Here is a 14716-nt window from a genome sequence, read left to right as displayed (position 1 = left end):
TTTAGTCTGCTGATATCATAAGGAAGGCAAAACCACCGACTCCTCCTTGAAGCACTTTATACATGGTGATGGTGGTGGTGATGGTGGTGGTACTGGTATTGGCCCTTCCTAGGTACCAAGTACTGCCGTACACATTTTATATATATATATAAATACCATCACTGTCATTATACCCATTCTCTAATTGAGGACACTGAGGTGTAGAGAGGTAAAAGAAATAGAAAAAGAAAAAAGCACAACCTCAAGATGATGCAGCAGGCAGAGAAGCCAAGATAGAAGGCGGAGCCATCTACCCAACTGAACTGAAAGTGTACTTACTTCCTGTGCCCCAGTACCAGGCCTTACTGAGATGCTGCCACCATCAAACTAAGCCCATTCCTGAAGAACAGCAGAGGTGGCCCCATCATCCACATCTAGGATCAGGGCATGGCAGCAAGGTTTTCTAAGTAATTACATGTCCCATCTAAGAACACTGATCTTTGACGCACAACATCATCAGCAGTGATCATTTCACTGGTATGAAACATGTACGCTAAGAAGGTGGCTCTGACTCAAGGTTTAACATTAAAATTAGAATAAGAAGGCAATCAGCATCATTTATTCATATTTAGTTCTCCTGTACTCTATCACATTGGGTAGATGACAGGAAATGGCATGTTTCATGATAGCATCAAGAAGCTTTTACTCAAGTATATGTTGCCTAGTTCTGAAAAAGCTTATGCAAGATAGAGTTAGCTATTTAAAACCAGGCATCTATCTTATACATGAGACAGATCAGATTCTCTGAGGGAATGATTGAAATCCTGAGTGCTGAGCACTGACAATTTTGAAAAGAAACTATGTATGGAAACACAAATGTATATTAATGAACTCAAACTTCTCATGACATGAAAAGACACAAAGATAGAGTGTGTCTTCCAAATAACTAAATTATCTGGATGACATATGACTACTCTTTCAATACACAGCATATATACTACCCTTTACTACCTGGAGAAATTGGAATCCTACTTGCAATATCACACAAAACATTCATTCAGATACAATGTGTCACCAAAAGATAAAATTTTAAAGAAAGCTGATGCCACCACAGAATTCTCTAGATAAAAAAGATCATAGCACTTTCCCGATTATCCTCAACACACAAGCTTTCTAGTTTCCAGGCAAATGCAGTGTCTCTGTTGCTTTGTTAAGTGTACGTGCTTTCTAGTTTTAAGTCTGTTCTGGGCATTTTGATCAGTTTACCTTAGGATTCACCAGAACAGTGTAAACAACTCCTTAGCTCGCTGCTCCTTAGGTCAGACCCTAACAGTTACCAAGGCTATAGCAAGAGCCATTTCTCCTCAATGAATGGCCCTGGGACTTATAGTCTAGAGTAAACAAAAACCCCCTGATGACTTTTGCCCTATCTTAATTATTTGGCAGTAATGGGACTGAATCCAGGTATCATGAATGTGAAACAAGCACCCTACCACCGAGCTACTGCACTAGCCCTTTGGGCTCTCACTTTTGTAGTGTTCTAAAACTCCCAGTTTCAGTAAGGAAAATATTTTGACATTCTTACTTGAATAATTTCTAAAACGGTGTTTCTTGAAACATAGCTCTCATGCCAGGTATGGAGTAATCCCGTGCAGAGTTCCTAGTTAGGGCAAACGGTCAAGTGGTGGCATGTTAGTGATCCCTCATCCTTTGCCATCATTAGTCCTGTGCTGCAGAGGCAGTGCTGGGAAAACACTATCACATTCAGTTTGCTTCTCTTGATATAAAAACCACCCAGTATTTTCACTGTAAGATTTTTCTTGAAAAGAACTAATATATTATTTGAGCAGAATAACCTTCAAGAAGGGCACATGAATTCTTTTGGAGGCAGGCAGAAAACTATTCCTAGAGGATTCATCTGCATGTACCTTATTAATCCTTCAAATCTTAAAAATTAAATCTGAGAGCCCCAGTTTCTCTAAGTACTACAGATAAGACCTAACTTAGAAGGTCACTTGGGTTTAAAGGACAAAGTATTAGTGCCTTAAAAATCAACACAAACACGAGATGGAAGCAAGTATGCACATGTGACAAATTTTAGGACATTAGCTCACAAAATGAATTACTTGGATTTAGACAAACAAATACAACTTTTACCCCCCCCCAAACCACAGAGACAATCCTAGTACCTATGTTAAAATGCTCAGAGTATCTAGACAGTACAGGCCAGAGTCCCGGTGGACATCAGCATTGTGAAAGACGCCGTACACAGCTCTGCGCGCATGCACACACTCTGCAATGTGGGAGACAGACACCGATCACCATCAAGGTTGTCCTTACTTGCAGACGCACAAGTATCCTGCATGTTCCGATTCTGACTGGCAGCTGGAGCAGCTCTACATGCCAGTCATCCCAATGTACTCAGGGATGTAAACACCTTATAATTAGAAAACGTGAAGGCATCAAGGACGTTAGACAAATTGAAAACACATCCAAAGATTAATTTTTAAAGGCATTGAAGAAATGTCATTGCAAATTTGAATGAAAGGGTGTACCTGTTCCTTCACGGAAGCTAGAATAGTGGTGGCTGTGGTCTCGGGTTCCATGCCTGGGCCAGTAGAGACAGCTTCCTGGTGGGTCTGTGGTTGCCCCTCCTCCACCAATGAGGCCTGTTCAGGGGCGGGCATTCCTCCTGCAATCAAGCAGGCAAAGGGTTAACACTGCTTACTGAGTGCCTCAGGGGGCTGGGATTTGCTTATGAGTCTCACTGTAGATGGTTCCTAAGAATTACAGTGGTCTTCTACAGAATGACCACAACTCTAATAACAAAATAATAAATACTTTAAAAAACCTAAATATCATCATATAAAATGGCATTAAAAGGGCTGGAGGAGAGCTTTTTAAATGGTTCAATTTTCTAGGAAGTATGTACACAAAAGACATCTACAGGCATGAATTGACAGAAAAATACCTTACCAATTGTAGAAGCGTAGACAATAGGTTTATGAAAAGAATTTGAAACTCAAGCAAAGCTTGAAAGTTAACAAAATTCTATGGCATTGAAAATAAATGTTATGTCTTAATAACTTACAATGAGGACACTCTAGGTGGGGCTCTCATGACTTGGTTTCACTTAAGTAATCTTATCTCTCAAAGAAACAAGGACTTGGGAGGTGTCAGAGCCCAAGGCCTGTGACAGAATAGGTTCCTAGCAGGAAATTCAATGCCTCTCCTCAGACAACTCTGCCATGTTTACCAGAAGACTTGCTGACCTCATACAGACATTCTACAAGTTTAAGAAATAGCAGGAAAAGATGCCATATTAAACTTACAAATGCTCTAGTAACTTATTTATATGTGTCCTTGAAAGAATATTCTATCACACCACGAGACAAGACTAATTAAGCATCCTGGCCTCTGAGTTAGCAGGGAGGGGTCTGGCGTCTGGGTTTCTGCTGACGGCTGCGGCATTCTTGGCACATTCATAGCACAGGAAAATGAACACCGTGTTTCATAGGATGAAACCTCACTCCTGAGGCTTTCCTGTGCCTGCTGTAGCAGGTGAGCCCTTGGTTTCACAATACACAAAGTCCGCTGGACCCTACAAGACGATCTGCTCCCACAGGACTGGCGGGAGGCTTCGTTCTTGGATCAAATGAATCTAAGATGAAAACCCAGAAACACTGAGGCAAAGCACCACTCCTCAAGCTCCACATTCTTCAGTGAGGAAAAAATGGCCATGCTAATTTTATACAGCACAACTCAACGGTTTTATGGCAATCTTTATCTTTTATAATGTGTTTATTGATAGGTGGAGCACATTCAAAACACTAGCTGGATAGAATTCTATTTTTACCAAGAGCTTATCAAAAATAACATCACCGGGTCTACTGAAGTAAAAAGATATCACACAGACAGCCTAGGGTAGCAGTCAAGGAAAGTAGAGAAATGAAAGCATTCTGGCCATTGAGGAGGGAAAAATATCATACACCTTAAAATTAACAGATGGTTGTGAAGAACAAAAATGTTACTATGCAACAGTGACACAAGTAATGCCCAAACCCAAGAAATTTAAATGTCAAGAGTATAATATGAAACAACCAACATGTCAGAAGGAAAAGATTTTTTAAAATCAGCAAGTAAGGAGTCTAGAAAAAGCAAAGAGTTCATTCTATTATACACAGGACACACTGGATTTAAAAGAAGATACCAAATTATGTTACTGTATCTCTGGGAGTGTACTGTACTTTATGTTATAATGTTTACTTTGGTGATCATAACAACCCAGGCTTACTGAAACGTGATGAGCATCTTCAGAGCACAACTATGCTCACTCACATGCTATGCAGGGTGGAAAGGGATTGTAGGTGGGAGGCAGCTATGTCTCATCATCTCCCTGATGCAGCAAATTATGAATCAGAGAAGGCAAAGTCTAACAAGAGACAGATGACGACACAACACTGAAGTCAATAGAGGTTCAAAGAGCATGTTCATGAAGGAAACTACTACAATGCTACATGAACTTTCCTGGCAAGACTGTTTTATTTTGATTCCTCAATAACCAGGATACAATGTAAATGACCATGAACAGCTAGTCGTCTCTGTAACGATCCTCAAGTACTATAACACAAAAGGAATCTCACAGTTAGTAAGGTTTCTTGTCCATTTTCTTATCATTCTTATATAATGAATTGGAAACAAAGCTAAGTGAAGCTAAAGACAAAAGCTGATGCCTGTTTTTACCAAATCCAGAGATGAATATTTATAATGACTAGGGTCAAAAAATGCTAATTCTTTCCATTGGTTGGGGAGGAAAAACAATGAACATGCATAGCTAAAAGACAGTGAGAGAGTAAGCTGTGTCTTCCTCAGATAGCACAACTTGCCAGGTCTGAGTGATCATATACTGCAGACACTGAATCATTTTAGGGGCTTTCCAAAGAACCATGAAGAATGGAAGTTGTGCCAGAAAATGGAAGAAGGAAATGCCATGCCTACATTTTTAGAAAAGAGAAGGTAGGTTCCTCATATTACAGATTAGAGAGAGTGTTTGATGGGAGAGGGGGGATTCTTCAAAGAATGTTCTCCAAGAGTGACTTGTGAGAACTAAGAGGTGCATCAAAAGAAGTCAGGTTAAGCTTGTCTAAATTTCCTTCCTTGGCAGTGTAACCATGGAAACACAGTGTGCCTAAATTCTAGCGAGGCATGCACAATGTTAAAAGTCCCCTATGATACCATAATTAACATAGAAATTGAGCTAATCTAAGGGTAACTGCTGACTTGAACAATCTATAAATACCTGAATGAAATGTATCAATCTATAGAGGATTCTAATGTAATGCCAAAGTTCTGAATCTAACCCACTCCAATCCAAAACGTTCACCAATGATATAAATAAAATACAGAGCATGTTTAAAATTTTTCAATAACTAAGACAACTACTGAATTTGCCAAATAACAAAGCAAGAAAAGTACTATTCTGTTGTATTAATGAGCTGCCTCCAAGTAGATAAAAACAGCAGGATAAATGTAAGGTCCTGTATGAAAGTCAGCTCAGCAACATGCTGTCTGGAAGTGTAGATACTTTAAGTTCAAGACTAAGGCGATCTACCTTGATTAGGAATTTAGGAAAACTGGATGGGAGTCTGATGGACAACCAACACACACACACACACACACACACACACACACACACACACACACACACACACACACCTCTTGGGATAGATCTACTTCCAGTTATAGATGGCACATTCACTGGAATGAAGGGAGACTCCATTCAGGAAATGGTGAGCAGAGTAATTCTGCCATTACTTCCACACACAGGAAGTGATTCATGATGAATGACACGCTTGTTCCTTATGAACTCAAAACTTCATATAAGATACAGGACCGACTCTCAGTGGAACAAGGGGGAAAAAAAGCAAAACTGCTGACCCCAAGCTAAGGCCTGTGCGACAAGTAGATCCTCTGACCCTGTGAAGGACTGCTATGGAAAAACAAGGCTAAGCTCTTCATGTGACAATCCTGGGAGCTAGACTAAAAATGGCTTTGTAACAAAAATGTATTAATCTATATTCTATTTTTACACATGGAATCAAATTTGAATAATGGTTATATTGCTATGAATTAATGTTTGAAGACACGGGGAAACTCGGGAAGATCTTTCCTTTTGGAACTGTGGTTCAAATGTACAAAGCCCCACCCCTGAAGGCGGTGCTAACCCACCATGAGAGGCGCAGCCCAAGAGGGGGGTAACTGGGCAAGAGGCTGGCGGGAAGTGGTGCTGTAGACACTAGAGCAACTTCAACTCTCCCTGTTGCTAGGAAGCCCCTTCTGTATGAGTCAACCGCACCACGCTGTCCCTTCCAAGAGATGCTGGAGACCAGGAGGCTACCTTGTATGGAGGAAGTAGCATCCTGAACCCAGTGCTCTCTTGCCTGTGCCTTCAAGTGGGGGATTACAGGTATGCACCGCCATACATGCCTCGCAGTTACACTGCTGGACTCCAGTCTTTTCAGCTGCCTAAAACACATTTTTTTTTTTGAAGCAGCTGAGTAATTCTGGGTTTTCAAGATAAGATTTAGCAAAGACAAAGAAGTTTTCCTGGGAAACTGTTGGTTCAGTATTACATGTGTGTGCAGGGCTGAATTCCAAACAGTTAGTGGGCATTTCTTTTTCAAATTGGCAGGTCTTATACACTCTAGGGTGATGGGTCAAGGCTTTCTTTGTAGTTTACAAATAAGATATATAGGCAATTTATGACCCAACACACACACCTCTCTTTATCACAGATGACATTAAAGCATAAAATCATCTCTGCTAAATTTATAAAATGGGACATCAGTTCAATTCTAGATTTTCATCTTTATTCCCTTCTAATTGCCTCCCTGACAAGTCTTGGTCAAATATCCTAAGTATCCTTTTTTTCACCAAAGCAGTAAAAAGTTGGACTCTATATCTTGCCCCTTACTTTTTGAAATGGTAGTGTGGAATATAAACTGTATTTTCTGACTTCATTTAGAACACTCAGGAAAACATGCTGAAGAGAACCACAATACGTTTATGTAAAAGTTCTTAAGATAACATAGTGCTATTTAAGAAAAAAATTAAGATAATTTAAGTTAAAAAAAACGTGAACATGAAATCTGATTCAAATATATAAAGACACTAATGGCACAGGATGATGAAAATGTTTAAGGACAAAGGTGAAAAAATTAGAGAGTAAAAGAAAAATCAGTAATACTATGTAGTAAAGACAAGTTTTTGTTTTGTTTTGTCTTTCTGCTCTGTTTATCCTGAAACTGGGATAACACTGCAGAAGCAAGCAGAGCCCTAGGAAACTGAGAATGTGTCTACCGAGGCGAGGACCTTCAGGGCCAGATGCACTCTATGATGGAGTCTAAAGTACTAGACAAGTACTCAGTTACAGCTCTCTTCTGCAAATAGAAGCAGTACCAAAACCTCCGATGTTTTAAGAGGATTAAAGGGGGAGAGATACTAACCCACAATCACACGGTTCGTTAAAAACTACATACTTATTGGCAAGAAACTGTATAGCATGGAGCTATATGCCAAGTTGTATGGTAATCCTAGAGAATAATCTATGTACACTAAAGTGTTTTGATTTATGACTTTTATGATCAGGAGATCACTGCGAGGCATTTAAGTAAAAGACTTCAATGAGGCCTTGCAAAGAGATGATATTTAGATGACCTGACAGTGAAACTCTCAATTCTACTAGTTACTGGAAAATGCAAATGAATAATTCAAGGAGCTATCAATACACAACGACCACAAGATCAAAACACTTAACTTCAAAGTTTGGCAAAGATATGGGAAGGTAACTATGCACTGTTGTTAAGTATGTAAGAGGGCTTACCATTTTGCAATACAGGTAAGCATTATCTAATAGAGCTGCCTACACAGACATTGCATATTTCAATAATCCCATTCTCAATTAGGTAGAGACTCTCTTGTCCCCAAAAAGCTGGACATTCTAGTACTTTTCAAAAGTCTTAAATTGCCAATAAGTCAAGTGACCAGAGTCAGCAGAATAAATAAATACATCATAGCATGCTCCTGTGATATATTTCACCCTAACCCAAAATAAACCACAGCTCTATAAAACAAAAATATCCTCCCAATTATAATGCTCAATGAAAGCAAAGTTGCAATAGAATATAAGAGTGGAAATCAATTTCTACAAGTTTAAAACAAGTAAAATAAAACCATATTACTTAGAGAATATTGTCACATGAATTTATAAGTAACAAAAAAATAACTATCAAGAATATCAGAGCAGCAGCTGTCTGTGTGGATGAAGAGAGTGAAATCTCATGTGGGTGTGTGCTTTGCACTGGTGGCCTGACTGGAGAAGTATAACTATTCTTTTAATTGTATTTTTTTTTCTATTCACTCTTCTGTGGCCTTTTAAAAAATTAAGTGAAAAAGGTTAAAGACTATCAGATTGGGGCTGGGAAGAAGGCCCAGCAGTTAAAAGTATGTGCTGTGTAAGTAAGAAAAATGGAGTTCAGGTTCCCAAAAAACCCATGTAAATGCCGGGTGAGCATGATAGTCCACCTGTGACTCTGATCTTGGAAGGCACAGACAGAAGTATTCCAGAAGCAAGAAAGCTAGCCAGGTTAGCCAGACTAGCTGAACTGGCAGCGAGCTCTCTGGATTTATTGATAGATCTTACCTCAGAGTATAAGGTAGAAGAACGACCGAGGAAGAGTCTTGACATCAACTTCAAGCTTCCAAAATGTGCATGTACACACATTTTTACCTGCATACATGCATGCAAGCAAACACACACACACACACACACACACACACACACACACACACACACACACACACACACACGGGGGGGGACACTAACGGATAGAGCCTATGCTACTAGATAAGACCCATAGATAGAAACACTGAATAGTTGCAAATTTATAAGCAACACAGTAACACTTCCCAGATTCATAGTTACATGTATCCATTTTTAACTATTTTAAACAATACAAGAGACCTAAGTCACTAATATCTTGTCCCCAAACCCCCTGTACTATTCAATAATGCTCACACATCTGCGTATTCACAGTGTGTCTAGTGGGGTTGGGGCCACCAGCTGACCAAGCCCCTGTAACAACAGGACAATATTGCACAACTGTTCATAACAAATAAGAATGTAATCTTGATAAACATGGACAACAATTAGCTGTCTTCAGCTCTTCTCCAAAATATCTTACTTCTCATGAAGAACAAAGAAGGAAAGAAAGGATATTTCCTTTGGAAGGCACTCCAGGGCCCAGGGGTTTTGTTTTAAGGACTGGAGGTAACTGTAGTCCACAGAAGCCATACTGAGGGGAAAAGAGAGGAAAGGGAGCCATAATAGTTCAGAACGGTGCCTGGGATTTAATGTCCACAAGCACAAGAAAGAGTGTGGCTGGAAGTCAAGAGGGAATGGTGGCCTAAGAGGTAAGATGAGCACACATCCCCTCTTCTCTAGCTCACAGCTCCATCTGATAGCGAAGAGGCATTTTCTCCCTTTTAAGATAAAAAAACCTACTCTAGAAATTTCAAAAATGCCATCAGTGTGCCAAAATGTTGGAAAGAAAAGAGGTTCAGACCCATGGTAAAGGAACCAGAGGAAACCCTGCCACAGTAGAGGCAGGCTGAGCATCTGGCAGGAGTGAGCGGTGAAGACTTAGAGCCTGGCAGACAGCTGTCTCTAGCAGCAGAGCTTGGAGGACCAGGAGGAAGGTTCATTCAGGTGGGCAGCTACTGTAGAAAGTCCCTAAGCAGCTTCCATACACAAAAGCAGATGGGAAACCTCACTGCCGGGGCCCAGGAAGAGCAATGTCCCTAAACAGAAGACAGTAAAGGGCACAGGGCACTAATAATCGCTGTTCATACTAAGCTGTGTGTGTAAGGAGAGTCACAGACATCGAAGGAAATAAAGCTACAGGTTAAAAAGAAGTAAATCTGGTTGAAAGAATGAAGAGCAAAATAATATGAGAGATTTCCATGATGAGACCACAAAATTCCTGGATTCTGTAGATAAAAAATCAAAATGATATTTCAGAGGGGGGGGGAGAATAAAAGAAAAACGAAAGAAACAAGATCAGTTTGCTAACGAACTTGTTCTCAATTACAGAAAATACAACAAAAGCTTAGAAATATTAGTAGGTGTCATGAAGGCAACAAAGGGGCTTTCTTTTGGTTGCTTTTTGTGTTTTAGATGGGGTCTCACTATGTAATCCAAGCTGGCCTCAAACCCATCAAGTTTGTTCAAAGTTGATGTTGAACTTGAAATCCTCCTGCCTCGGCTTCCTGAGTACTGAGATTACAGATGTGCACCATCATACCCTGCTAAAATAAAGACACTTTAGGAAACACCAGAACTCAGAATCTTTTAAGGGAGTTCTTCAACCAAATCACAAGTACAATGGGGGAAAATTTAGTATAAAACAAATAGTACTGAGCAACATATAATTAAGGAAAACTAAGTCTCAGGAGACAACTTCTCTATGATACCAATGTGAAAAGCGTGATAAGGTACAAGAATAAAGTCTATCAGTGCCCTTACCTAACTTGGGGAAAAGAATGAGAGTTGGATGAGCCTCTAAGGAGAGGCAACCTTTGTCCCACTCTCAGGGACTTGTTGGGATAATCTTTCTGCATACTGTGTTGATGGGGAAGTCCTGTGTATATGTCAATAAAGCACTGTTAGCCAAGAGGGAAGCAAGATAGGTGGGACTAGGAGTTGAGGAGGATTCTGGGAGAGACACAAGCAGATATCATATAGCTGCCATAGAAGTAAGAGGTCCGGACCCTTTCTCCTGTAAGAAAAATACTTAGATTAACAATTATGGGTTAAATACTTAAATCAGAGCTAGCCAGTAAGAAACAAGCAAACGGCCAACAGCTTCATAATTAATATAGTGTCCTGTGAGTTATTTGAGAACTGCAACTATGGCAGGGCCTAGGTGGCTGGCAAGAAAGGCTACACTCCACACTGTGTGAAGATGTGTCTCTGTTTAACCTTAGCCACTTAAGGCACCTTCTGATTGACTTAATAAAGAGCTAAATGGCTAATTGCTAGGCAAAGAGGATAAGCAGGAGTCCCAGGCAGATATAGGAACTCTGGAAAAGAATCTTAGGTGGGGGATTCATCAGTCAGACATGGCAGAAGCTGTATGGTACTGAGGAGAGATAAGGGACTACATTATTACATTTTAAGAGCTAATTGACAACAAGCCTAAGCTAAGGTCAAGCTTTCACAATTAATAAGAAGTCTCCTGTCATTATTTAGGAGCTGACAGTCTGACTACATGAGCCTCTAGGGAGAGGCAGTCCTTGGTCACCCTCTACATCAGGGGCTTGTCCCTGACTTGCTTTGACCACAAGCACAAATGTGACCTTATTGAAATATCAGAGACTACAAGCTGCTTCTCTTGGAACTGTTTGGTCACTGTGCTGTGAGGAAGATCAGATGCCATGGAAGGAGCCATTCTAGTCATCCCAGTCATAAAGGCAGAACATGAAAGACAGTCCACCTCAGCCCATCATGACCTGATCAAGTCAACGGCTGACTGCAGCTGCCTGTTGAGCCCAGCTAGGCAAGACCTGCAGGACAACGTGGAATGCTGAGAAAGAAAGGGTTGCTGATTAAGCCACTGTCCCACACTGAGTACGTGTGACAAGCTGACACACCCACCAGGACAGCAGAGAAGTAAAATACAATTTACATATTTTAAATATAAAAAGATTAACATTTTATGTGATTTTTTTCTGAAAATATCACTTATTTTCATTTCAGATCTACTTTACATGTGACACTATCAATTAGGTATTATTTCAAATAAGAGAGATAAGATTCTGACTATCAATCTACTCCCAATCTACAAGGCAACACAAGACAAATTAGTAAATCACTGTAATAACCTGCAGCTCCAGGAAATGGGGAACTTGGTGCACACAATAGTCAAACAGGTACCAATGGGGCCCAGGTAGGAAACAGCCACCTATTCTTTAAATTTTGTTAAGCTTTTTCACCTAAAATTTTGCCTTAGGTTCAGGGTTTCTAATCTCCATAGAGTCTTGCTTCCTGTGACTAAAGGCATCGTAAGTCATATCAAACTTAATCTGTTCAAGGATTTGTGTTTTTCACCAGCTTGTCATTTCTAGTGACAGTGTTGGCGAAGACTGAAGAGTAATGAAATCATTGGTGGGGCACATATGGAAACCTAGAGATATGGTGATTGATACCTGAATTACTAAAGGCAATTAAAGAGAAAGACGGTTTAATTAAGGACTTGCGCACTTAATAATATTTATACAGGCTTATGGAATGTAAAAAAGTTTGTAATGTAATAATAGCTTTTACCTTCCTTAGTGGTTGTCTTCATATTTGATGACACTGACTTTTCTTCCCTCAAAGACTACCTGAGTGGCTTTTCAATGCCCTGCCTGTGATTCCAGACGTTCTGCAATGGACTTTAGTTTGTTACAAATTAATTCATTTGTAATTTAACATTCTCCAAGTGTGAATTGCTTCTTGCTTCTCAAAACTAGCTGCTACAGCTGGCAATCTGGGGAGTATTGTGGGCATCTCCAAACTCTCTGCTATTCCACATGATGCTCGGAAAGCGTCTTGTACTGGCAGGACCTCAGAGCATGGGAGTGCACAATACCCAGGTTGTTGGCAGGGGCTTCATGTGCATACAAGATCTAGTGCTTAGTGCCTGAGAAAGTCTCAGTCATTAGTGTATTGCACCACAATGACCCTGCAAAATCACAAAATTGATTTAATTCCTCCCACCTCCTACCCCAACCCCCATGTGTGTGGCTAAATCTAGGAACTTGCACATCCAAGGCACATGATCTACCACCAAATCCAACTCCAAGCCCTCGACCTCGGTTTTCCATAGGACCCCCTCACCCCCCATCTCCTGAGGATCATTCTGTTAACAATCTGACCCTGAGGAACATATGCTGGGAAACCCTTCCACACGACCATCGGTATCAGCAATGAGTCGATGTCATTGGAAAGAAACAATGCTCTATCCCTTACGACTCCAACTTTTCAGTGTTGGCAGCATATCAAAATAAAAACAGTCATTAAGTACTGTGCTTGCTAGTTTTTGTGTCAACCTGACACACACTAGGGTCGTCTGGGAAGAAGGAATCTTAATTGAGGAAAAGCCTCTATCAGATTGCCTTCAATTGGGGGCGGGAGGGCATTTTCTTGATTGAAGACTGATCTGGGGGGTCTCAGGTCACTGTGGGTGGTAGCAGTCCTGGGTTAGTTGTCCTGGGGTACATAAGAAAGCAGACTGAGCAAACCATGAGAAGTCAGTAAGCAGCTTCTCTCTATGGCCTCTGCTCCAGTTCCTGCCTCCTCGTGCCTGCCCTGACTTCCATTGATGATGGACTGGAGTTGTAAGCTGAAATAGACCTTTTCCTCCCGGAGTTGCTTTTGGTAATGGTGTTTATCTGAGCAACAGAAAGCAAACTAAGACAGTGTTTTAATAATGGCATTTTTTAAAAAAGCGACACTTTTTAAATTAATAGTAAATGTTTCTGCCAACAGAATTAAGTGTGCATTTGTGTTTTGGCTCTAGGATGGGTCCTAAGTTTTTGAAAGCTTGGTTATGGCTATAGGAATGAATGATTTTCTAGAAAGAGAACCCAGGGCTGCTTCGAGTTTTAATTATTTTTTTCATGCACATTCATGTGGAGTTAGGCTGTGTATACAACAGACATTATTAGTATTCATTTAAGCCGATCAATTCCTCATCTGGGATACATTACAACCTGCTTTAACCGGTCCAGTTTATGGTACTTCAGTAAAGGTACAGGTAGAAAAGGAAGCTGACAGCTTTGAACTGGAGAATCATCAAACATTAATTACACATACGTTTAATGTCTCCTTTAATAAATACTGACTTAAGTAATGATGCTTTTAATAATTTACAGCTTTTAAAGTAGCTCTTGGGAGTAAAAGGAGAAAACTATTAAAACACACACACCATACACAAGAAAAAAGCAGTGTAATATAATAGCAACAGTGCCTTTGCTTTCTGCCCTGTCGTCAGCAGGCTGAATGAGGACAGACTGTATGACTATGTATGATTTCCTGAGAAGTTATTTTTCCTAAACTTCCAAAATTTGGTTTACAGCGTTTAGAGCAAGATGGACATTTTTGTGCAAAAGTTTCCATGAAAATAACTGAAAAACAGAAATGTTTTGTTTTGGAAGTATTTTTCTAACTTGCTCTCTTCTACCCCTCCCTCCTCTCTCATATATACCTGTTTCCTCTTGCCAGAAGGAATTAGTCAGGTGACACAGTTGACTGCATAAACGTACATTTCTTCCAGAGGGTACATTGTTTTGAAGTTCTAGTAAATTACACTATTCAAATAAAATTGTGAACCCTAAACTAGTGAAAAGGCACTCTTTTGATCCACATAATACAGCCTGCAGTGAAAACAAAGGGTTCTGGGGAGGAAAGCACTGTGCTTACTGCTCACAGGGACTCAGTGGATTGCCATAGGGTTGGTGACCTCAGCATGCGAGCCCTGCCAATCTCTAGGACTGTCCCTTCACCTGGCTCTGGCTCGTAGAGGCCCTTCTGTACCACTCTTCTACCTGAAGTTTGAAGAGTGATCTTGGCACGCCGAAAAGACCCAGGACAAGAGGTGGGAGAAGAGGTGGAGAGAGAGTAAGAAAGCATGGTGAT

At 40.4% G+C, this 14716-nt stretch overlaps 1 protein-coding gene across 17 annotated transcripts in view; it reads right to left on the bottom strand.

The window, feature by feature from the left end:
- Pkp4 (plakophilin 4) overlaps nt 1-14716 on the bottom strand; it is a 204532-nt gene that overhangs the window by 140604 nt on the left and 49212 nt on the right. For 15 of the 17 annotated variants that reach the window (XM_013112630.3, XM_040745384.1, XM_021226564.2 and 12 more), the window contains exon 2: nt 2535-2671. The exons of 1 other annotated variant lie outside the window; for it this stretch is intronic. In XM_013112630.3, the coding sequence (XP_012968084.1) occupies nt 2535-2666 (132 nt within the window). In that variant the 5' untranslated portion in view covers nt 2667-2671. Of the gene's footprint in view, nt 1-2534; nt 2672-14716 lie in introns of those variants that run through there. One more of the 17 variants, XM_040745379.1, reaches the window with a different exon arrangement.

This window comes from Mesocricetus auratus, unplaced genomic scaffold (genome assembly GCF_017639785.1).
Source record: "Mesocricetus auratus isolate SY011 unplaced genomic scaffold, BCM_Maur_2.0 Super-Scaffold_100004, whole genome shotgun sequence".
Lineage (NCBI taxonomy): Eukaryota > Metazoa > Chordata > Mammalia > Rodentia > Cricetidae > Mesocricetus > Mesocricetus auratus.
This window is presented reverse-complemented; position numbering and strand designations above follow the sequence as displayed.